The sequence below is a fragment of the Nyctereutes procyonoides genome, unplaced genomic scaffold (assembly GCF_905146905.1).
Source record: "Nyctereutes procyonoides isolate TBG_1078 unplaced genomic scaffold, NYPRO_anot_genome, whole genome shotgun sequence".
NCBI lineage: Eukaryota > Metazoa > Chordata > Mammalia > Carnivora > Canidae > Nyctereutes > Nyctereutes procyonoides.
Window position 1 is genome coordinate 19,275,681 of NW_026575139.1, and position 9,999 is coordinate 19,285,679.

At 42.8% G+C, this 9,999-nt stretch overlaps 1 protein-coding gene across 6 annotated transcripts in view; it reads right to left on the reverse strand.

The window, feature by feature from the left end:
* The window catches only part of TSHR (thyroid stimulating hormone receptor), a 152,600-nt gene extending 146,042 nt beyond the window's left edge, over positions 1-6,558 (reverse strand). For all 6 annotated transcript variants that reach the window (XM_055304503.1, XM_055304500.1, XM_055304502.1 and 3 more), the window contains exon 1: positions 5,916-6,558. In XM_055304503.1, coding sequence (XP_055160478.1) covers positions 5,916-6,085 — 170 coding nt within the window. In that variant the 5' untranslated portion in view covers positions 6,086-6,558. The remainder of the gene's footprint in view (positions 1-5,915) is intronic.
* Positions 6,559-9,999: the final 3,441 nt, after the last annotated feature.

Consider the following 9,999-nt stretch of genomic DNA (forward strand, 5'->3'; position numbering starts at 1 on the left):
TTTTAGAGTTAAATAAATATATAAAGTTAAATAAAATCTTTGATGTGTTCAATTTATCGCTGTAGGAGAATCATGATTTTACTTTTCTTTGAAAATTATCTTTTAACACCATTAACTCATTTATACCTCCTAGCAATTGAATGAGGCAGGTATTATAATTATCCTTATTTTATAGATGAAGAAACTGAAGTACAGAGCAAGTAGGTAATATTCCTGATGGAGTTCAGAACGTACTGCTTCAAAACAGGACACCTTGGCATACTGAATATTTCAAGCTGGGGGAACTGGGAACTAGCAGGTGCAGACAGGACTTTGCTCTAGAGGAAGGTCCTCACATGAGGGGTTTCTTCCCTATACCCAGAGGAAAGGAGCATCTTTATCTCAAAGACAAAACGAGGATAATAGGAATTTTAAGGGTCTGAACTTATTGTGTCTCCCAGTTTTCTACACTTAGCTCATCCCCTCTTCTTGTCCTATCACATTGTTCCATGACTTCCCACTCTTATCAAACCTGATGTAAAAACATTCAGGTTGAGGGATGCCTGGGTGGCTCAGCAGTTGAGCATCTGCTTTTGGCTCAAGTCATGATCCTAGGGTCCTGGGACCCAGTCCCGCATCAGACTCCCCGCAGGGAGCCTGCTTCTCTCTCTATGTCTCTCCCTCTCTCTCTATGTCCCTCATGAATAAATAAATAAAATCTTTAAAAAAATTCAAGTTTAATCACTTCCTTGGGTCTTCATTTCCTTATAAGGACCTTTGTGTCCTCATTCCATGTCGCACAAAACTTATGTTAAATAAATTGTATGATTTTCTGTTGTTAATCTTTTTGTTGTTGTTGTTTTTACCAGGATTTAGAAGAATAAAAGGAAAAAATATTTTCCCTGTTCTATATTCCCAAAAGCATGCCTAGGAAATGGTAGAGCAAGGCATTCAACCAAGATGATCTCACTTCAGAAAGAGTGCACTTTACCTTTACTCTCCTGCCCCTATAAATAGCACTGGGATTCTAAAATACTTAGGATTCCTGGCACTTATAATGCTTAATTTAATAGATTTTCTAGAACTTTCTGAGTACTTGGAAAGCACATTCAAAGGCTTTAAAAGAAAATATATTAAATTTGTACTCGTGCTATTTTTAGTAACTAATTTATTAAAATATTAAATTGTAAAATCTTCCTTGAAGTAATTATTATAATTAATTTATAAATTCATAAATAAAATAGTAAACACATGGAAAACTCAAGAAAGAACTAGTCATTACATTTATTACTTTAATGAATCAAATATTTGTCTTTAAAACCAGTCATTACTCAATAAGTCTTTTTTTTTTTTTTTTTTTTTGGCTTAAAGACTGCCTCCACTGACATAAGAATTCACCTTGACCTGTATTGCGTTACAAAGAAAGTAGTAACATATTTTGTTGATCATCAGTATCTTTTTTCTAAGTGAATAAATCAAACTGACTATTCAGGTTAGAATTCTTCAACACTCTTCAAATGAGCAGTTCCATCCTCTGGAGCACCATTTTCTTGCCCTCCACCTCCACACCTGAAACTCCTTCTGCCCAAATTCTACTGCCTCAGAATGTAGCTCAAAACCTACCCTGAACCCAAGTTTAAGTCCGTCCCCACCCCCATCCCTACCAAGTATAATCTCAACATATTTACAGAATGATATATTTATGTGATTATTTGATTAATAGTCAGCTTCCACACTAGATGGTAAGATCCCTGAGGACAGGGACATGCTGATGTCATTCCCCACCAAATCTAGAGCATCAGCACAGTGCCTGGAACATAGCCAATACTTGTAAATATTTGTAGGATGAAGGAAGTGATGAGCAATCTTGAGGGGATATAGCTCCTCTTTTGTGGGAAATTCCCCATTGTGTGTGTGTGTGTGCTACCATAGAAAGACCCAGTTCTTTACTGGTTCCACTGTCGACACCAAAAGTAAAAGAAAAGGGACCTTCCTCCTCCTACTCCCCCCTAGCAGCTAGGACACAGCAAGTAACCTATGGCAGACAGATGTTCCCATCATGGATATCACTTTCTGGCTGGTGATTCAAAGTGGCAGGAACAAACTCTGGGAAACAAACAAGGGGTGGTAGAAAGGGAGGTGAGCAGGGGATGGGGGTGACTGGGTGATGGGCACTGAGGGGGCACTTGATGGGATGAGCACTGGGTGTTATTCTATATGTCGGCATTTGAACACCAATAAAAAAAAACAAAGTGGCAGGAACAGTTGAGAAATTACTGATGGCTGCACACAGACAGCAGCTACAGAACGAGGTGCCCATCACCACAGATGTCCAGTGGCTGTGGTTGTGGTGTTGTCTATGGAGTTGTTCCAACCAGATGGTTGGCTATGGCTCCAACTGCCTGCCTGCCCTGGGCCTTGGCTTACTTTGAAAGCCTGAATCTACAATGATTCTGTAAATTACATGTTATTGTTTCAGAACATTTATTCCCTCCTTAAGCTAGACAGACTGGGTTTCCTGTTACTTTCCATCAAAAACCTTGAGTCATACACACACAGAATAAAAAGAGAATAAATCATGGAGTCTAGAAGCATGAAGTGATGCCATCCTTGTAAGGCACAAAATAATTGGGGTGTGTTTGGCAAGCATGTGGGTGCTAAAGCTTTTCTTTAGGTTGGAAATCCACATTTCCCTAAGCATGGAAAACAGGTATGGCATGAGATTGCTTTAGGTGGAATACCCATATGGCATTAAATAATATTGAATCACAATGAAAAAGTGATTCCCTTTTTTATGGTTTTCAATTTTTCTGATACCATCAAGGACAGCATGTTGAGTTGGTATCTCTTTAATATTTCTCTAAGACTTATCATTCTTTCCTTTTAACAAAAGAAAGTCAACCTCAGGCTTAGAGCATTCACAGGCAATAGTCTTGAGCTAGAATATAATTACATTTGTGTTTCCAATGTATTTAGCTTTCTGGATTACCTCCTTTTTATAGCAAGTCATGCTAATTTCCCATTTATAGTCATGATATAAGCTAATTTCCCATTTTTAGTCATGATATAAGCTTTCTAAATAAGTTTATTTCCATTAAAGAAGTGAGTTGCTTAAAGATACCGAGTGAGTAATAGCGCAGGTGGAGCACAGATAGGGCAAAAATGCTGAAGATGGTGAGTGAATGCCTTCAGTTTAGAAAACACTGGGCTGGTCCATCAGTTAGAACCACGGATGCAGAACACAAACAGTGGAAGCAAAATTCAGAACCCGAAAACAAGAATGGCCTCAACAGCTCCTTTAGAAACATTTCTGAAGGAACACAAGTGTGTGATGGACAAACCACCATTCCACGGGAGTTGGAAGGAGTTGGAGGGGGTGGAAGTAGTGTCACCATCATGAACCTGAAAGCAGGTAGGTCAAAGGACAAGACAAAACAAGGCAGCACGTTCTCGAAGAAGAATCCACATAAATCCAGAAAGACAGTCAAACCCCATCCTCCTCATTCAGAGAAGGGATGGTCCTCTTGTGCACACAGGTAACAAATGGCAATTCTCTGAATGAGAGTAATGGGTCCATCTTGCTACCCTTGGTATTGAGGTAATATGATCTACAATTATATGCCAACATTTAAATGTTTAGTTTTATTCTACTGGATTCATTTAATTTCCTTTAAATCAGTAATTCTCAGGAGGATTTTTTTTTTAAACTAACTGCATATCAAAGATTCTAGAATGTTCCACTGGAGAATAGGTATAGCTGTTCTCCCTTACTTCCTACACTCAGAACCACTGTTGTAATAAGAGTGAATGATACTCCCTTGGTGAGGGAGAGTGGAGAAGAAGATTCAGAACCACTGTTTCAGTGAGAACCACAAACAGTGCAGCTCTCTCCCATCCGTCTACCAGACCACGAGGCAAGTGTATGAGTAATGCAGAAAGGGATAATATGTTTACCTTTCAGCACCATAATACATGGATAGAAGATAAGGCTTAGGAAAAAATGCTCTCAGCACCATAATAATTTGTAAAACAGCTAGGCAGTGGTTACACAGCATCGAGTTTCAGAAAGTGGTTACTGCTCAGAACAGGTTTTTAATGACAAAGATCTGGTTTATTTCAGCAGGAAATGCTCCCTATACCCTAGATAGAGTCTTCTTGTCCTCCCTCCCTTCCTCTTTTTTTCCTTCCCTCCGCCTTTCTGGTTTTCTCCTTCCTCCCCCAACCTCCTTTTCTTAGTTTCTACATATTTTCTCTCCTCTTTTCTTTCTTTTCTTTCTTTTCTTTTCTTTTCTTTTCTTTTCTTTTCTTTTCTTTTCTTTTCTTCTTCTGACCATACTGGGGAAATGCTGGGTGAGATTTGCTTTCATCTGGAACAGAGTGTTTCAGAAGGCAGCTCTGTGCTATTTCAAATCTTGGCACCACAACTTACAAACTGTATGACATTGAACAAATTGCCTCACTTTTGGTGCCTCAGTTTCCCCACCTATAGAATGGGAATCGTAAAATTATCTACTCAGCTGGATTTTGTGAGGAGTCAGTGGGTGAGTTCGTGTAAGGTGCTGGGGACAGCAATAAGCACAACATAATTGCTAGCTTTACATACTTGACTTCTCTCATAAGCTTTCCTTTGTCAAAAGAGTTCCACTGCACACACCACCCCCCGCCAAAGATTTGAAAGTCACTTTGCCACTATTGCAGGTGTGTGTGGCCACTGTCTAAATGAGCATGCCATTTCACTCATGCTTTTCATCAATTTCTCTTCCATATCTCAGAATAAATTCATTCCTCAGAACACCATCCCTCCTCTGCCCCCCCCATTAATTTCAGGGTCACATTCTCCCCACTACTGTCTTTATCCAGTTCTTCCTCTTTGTGATTCAGTGGATCCCCTGACTTGCATCACAGACATCAGAATGCACCTATTTGAATCCTCTCTTTTACCCAGAAGGAATCCTGGGTCCTCCCAAATAAATGATCTCACCTGATTTCACAGTTGATGAGAGAGGGATGAAGACAATGTAGGTTTCCTCCCTCCTCATTCATTGCCCTCATTGCTCTGCCTCCAATATTATCCTTTCTCCTCAACATTTGGTGGAACCATACACAGGATGACTCCACATTCCCTTCCACGGTCAGAGCCACATCTCCCTTCCATGACTTGAAGTTTTGTCCCCTTTCAAGCAGCCTCTGAAGAAGTGATATGTCTCTGGCATTTTTTCTCCTCGTCACACAATGGACAATCTGAGACTAGCATAGTCATGTGTTCACTTATTCATTCAACAGGCTTTGGCTTGAGCACCAACCTAGTTCCAGGCCTTGTGCTGGGTGTGAGGAATTCAGAGTTGAAAGGCAGGGCCCGGGCAGCCTGGGTGGCTCAGCGGTTTAGCGCCGCCTTCAGCCCAGGGCCTGATCTTGGGGACCCGGGATGGAGTCCCACGTCGGGGGCTCCCTGCATGGAGCCTTCTTCTCCTTCTGCCTGTGTCTCTGTCTCTGTCTCTCTCTTTCTTCTCCCATGAATAAATAAATAATAAACAAAATCTTAAAAAAAAAAAAAAAAAAGAAAGGCAGGGCCCCTGCCTTAGAGGTCAATTCTTGAGTTGCTATTAATGTGATTAATACCTGAAGTGAAGGCCAGATTCAGCTGGGCCTAGGCAACGTGAAGAACAGCAGCTCTTGAGGAAGGACAACTCTCACTTTCAACTTGTACCAAAGTTTTGTTACCTTTTCCTGTGTTAGGAGTAACAGGGGTGCCACCAATCTGAAATTTGGGAAATTGAGTTTTTACTCATTACACACACACACACACACACACACACACACACACACACACACACACACGCCTTTGGCCTACTCTCAAGCTCCTTTGGTGCACTTCTGTCCACCTTTGCGGCTGCCCGTGCCTCTGGATCCTACCCTCTCCTCCCCCAGGTACTCACAGAGTCTGCGTGCTGGGTGGCAGGGTGGGGATGCGGTGGATATCCTTGCAGGTGACTCTGAAGTCATCCTCCTGGTGGCACTCACAGGGGGGAGAAGGACACCCCTTCCCCCCCAGGCTCCTGGGCAGGGCGAGAAGCAGCGCCAGGTGCAGCAGGGGCGGCGGCCTCATTTTCCAAGGGTCCCAAGCTATTTCTTCATCCTCCACGGTGGTCTGGGCCCCTCTGCGCCGGGTTCCCGCAGACTGAAGGGCAGAGGGAGCGTGGGAGGAGGGAGCGCGCTCGCCGGGGCTCTGACTCCAGCACCCAAGAGCAGGCTGGAGAGCGCAAAGAAGTGGCTCTTAAGTGTTCGGTTTCCCTGGGCAACTCTCCGCCCAAACAAGCCTAATTGCTTCACGCTCCGTGCCCCGAGCCACGCAGCCCGCTCCGTCGGTTCCCTGAGCCTCAACGCCAGTCCGGGCTGTCCCTTCTGCTTTGCAACCTGCCCCGCGCGCTCCTGCCAGGACCTCCCTGCAGAGCCTGGTTCGGACCCAGCGATCCGCCTCCTCCCGTGGGGAGCCTCCCAAGGCAGCGCCTGCCCGGACCACCTGCACGCACCGCAGACGGAGCAAGTCCCCGCGGCTGGGCCGTCCCGGGGCGGACGGGGGGCGGGGGGGGAGGGGGGTCCTGCAGGACTGCAGCTTCTCCCGGCCTCAGAAGCCTCAGAAGGGGGGCGGGAGGCGGGAGGCGGGAGGCGGGCCAGCCGGAGTGCGGCCGCGGGCCTCAGCGTGCACCCGGGCCGCTCCTCGTCGCCCGCGGACCTCAGCGTGCACCCGGGGCGCCGGCACAGGGACCGTGGCGCGGAGCCGCCGGGCGGCGCGGGGCTCGCGGGGCAGCCTCGGACTCGGGAGCTGCGCTCTGGGGCCACCTGCTGGGCCGAGCCGCGAACTGCAGGACGCCTCGGCGCTTGACCGCGACGCCGAACCCGGCTTGCCCCGCAGCCCGGGTGGCTCGGCCGCTTAGCGCCGCCTTCAGCCCAGGGCCTGATCCTGGGGACCGGGGATCGAGTCCCACGTCGGGACTGGTCCCACGTCGATTCTGGTCGGCCCGGGAGTTTCACCGGGCCACATTCTGCCCCCACCTCGTCCCCCCACCCCGAAGATGGCACACTATCATCCACTTATCAATCTTCGCGCAGTAGCCAAAAAGAGAACTTAAAAGCATAAACCAGGGGGGATCCCGGGGTGGCTCAGCGGTTTAGCCCAGAGCCTGATCCTGGAGACCGGAGGAGATCGAGTCCCACGTCGGGCTCCCTGCGTGGAGCCTGCTTCTCCCTCTGCCTGTGTCTCTGCCCCCGCCCCACCCCTCTGTCTTTCATGAATGAGTAAGTAAGTAAGTAAGTAAGTAAGTAAGTAAGTAAATAAATAAATAAATAAATAAATAAATAAATAAATAAATAAATAAATAAATAAAATCTTTAAAAGAGTAAATCAGATTGTCCCAATTTTCCTCTTCGAGGTCTTTGGTTGCTTACTAATTCTCCTTGGAGTGAAGAGAGGCTCAGCTCCTCACATACTGCGTGATTCCGTTTATATGTTCTTCTGGGACAGGGACGAGAGATGGAAATCCGAATAACGATTAGACCTTGATCAGAAAAAAGCCAGGAAAGAACTCATAGGGATTATGGGAATGCTCTAGATCTTAGACTATAGGTTAAGGGGATATATACACATATTGTATATGTGTATAAAATGTATATAGGCTTTTATTAATGATCACCCCCAAATGGAAACAAGCCCAAATTCCATTGGCTATGTAATGGATGACAGTGATACACCCATACAATGGAATACTCTTCTAAAAAAAAAAAAAAGGAAATTTTTTTTTTTTTAAAGAGAAAATGTATGTAAACTCTTTAACCTAACTAGTAAGGCCCTACTGTCGAGGCTGGTAAACTTTTTCTGTAAAGAACCATATAGTAAATATTTTCAGGCTTTGTGGGCCACATAGGATCTTTGTCACATTGTCTCCTCCTCCTTCTTCTCTCTCTCTCTCTCTCTCTCTTTTTTTTTTTTTTTGCACAACTCTCTACAAATATAAAAGCCCTTCTTAGCTTATATAGGCTGTACCAAAACAGGCATGGGGCAGAATTTGACCTGGAGGCTAAAGTTTGCTGATTTCAACCATTCAAGGTCCAGCCAGTCCCTACCATCATGTTGCTGGACCTGGAACAAGATGAGTTTATTATATATATTATATATATATATATATATATATATATATATATATATATATATATTAACCTCTAGGATTTGTTGTCTCTGGAAATCTATGCTAGAACAATCTGCCCTTAGATCTTCACATTATTCAAATCTTGCTTTAAATATCCCTGCCTCAGAAAGGTATCTTCTGAAAGTCCTGTCTAGTGACTCCCCCCATCATATCGCCTCATTTCATTTTCCCCAAACCACTTATCACTGGTTATTGTTATTGCTTAGTTTACTCATTTATTGCCTGTCTCTTTCTGATGTCCCATCCTGATCCAAATAGAAGCTCTAGGTGTGCTAATTAGAAATGAAAGAAAAAAAAGACACACAGGACCCATTTCAGGTATGAGAGAGTTGACATTAGAACATAGTATACAGCTATGAAGAGGATGACAAAAGAATATGGGCATATTTATGCCAATAATTTAAAACATTAATGTCCTCAAAGAAGCAGCTTTTTGTCCATAGATTCTATATTGCTTTTCCATGCTCTATTTCATTGATACATGCTCTGATCTTTATTGGTTTTCTTTTCTTTCTTTCCCTTTTTTCTTTTGCTATTTTTTTTGGGGGGGGGCATCCATTAGGTTGGATTTGTCCTAGCTTCTTTTCTCTTTTCTTTTCTTTAAGGTAGGCTCCCACCCAGCATGAAACCCAAACAGGGTTTGAACTCATGACCCTGAGATCAAGACCTGAGCTGAGATCAAGAGTCAGATGCTTAATAGACTGAGACACTTAGGTGCCCCTGTCCTTCTTAATTTCTTAAGTTGAAAGCTGAAGGTATTGATTTGAGACATTTACTTTGATAATATTAAGGATATATTGTGCTATATATTTTCCCTATAAGTACTACTTTAGCGATATCTAATAAATTTTGATATCTTGTAAATTTATTTTCCTTCAGCTTAAAACACTTCCTAATTTTAAAAAATCTCTTCTTTGATTCATGGGTTATTTAGAAGTGTGTGAGTTTCCAAATATTTGGGGATTTTCCAGATGTTGTTCTGTTACTGATTTCTAAAAAATGTTCACTTAGAGAAAAAATATAGTTTTTATGACTTGAAAACGTTTAAATTTAGTGACACTTGTGACTCAGAATGTGGTCAATTTTGATCAAGTGATCAATATACATTTAGAAAAAAATGTATCCTGCTGTTGTCAAAGCATGCATTCTGTAAATGTCAATAGGTCAAATTGTTGATAATGTTCAAGTCTTACTTATTTTTTATGATTTATCTACTTATTATGTCAATTATGAAATGTGGGTACTGAATTTTTTTTTACTACATTGAGGATCTTTCTTTTTTTCCATTGCATTTGCCAGTTCTTGCTTCATGTATTTTCACATTCTGTTTACAGGTATATAGATGTTTAGAACTCTGTTATTTTCTTGGTAAATTGATGCCTTGTCATTATTAACATTGTTAACATTATGGACTTCTTTATTTTTTGTGATATCCTTTGTTCTTTAATCTACTTATTGATAGAGTCAATCCACCTTTCTTTTGCTTATCATTACCATGCTATTGTTTTTCTATATTTTTATTTTAACTTCTTTTTAAAAAGATTTTACTTATTTATTTGAGAGCATTGGCACAAGCAGGGGAAGGGGGAGGATGAGGAGGAGAAAGAGGAGGATGGGCAGAGGGAGAAAGAGAAGCAGACTCCCCACTGAGCAGGAAGCCCTGAGCAGAGCTCCATCCCAGGACCTTGGGGTCATGACCTGAGCCAAAGGCAGCTACTTAACCAACTAAGCCGTGCAGGCATCCCTATTTTAACCTCTCTACGTCTTTATATTTGAAATGCATTTCTTATATATACCATAGAGTTAGGTTTGCTTT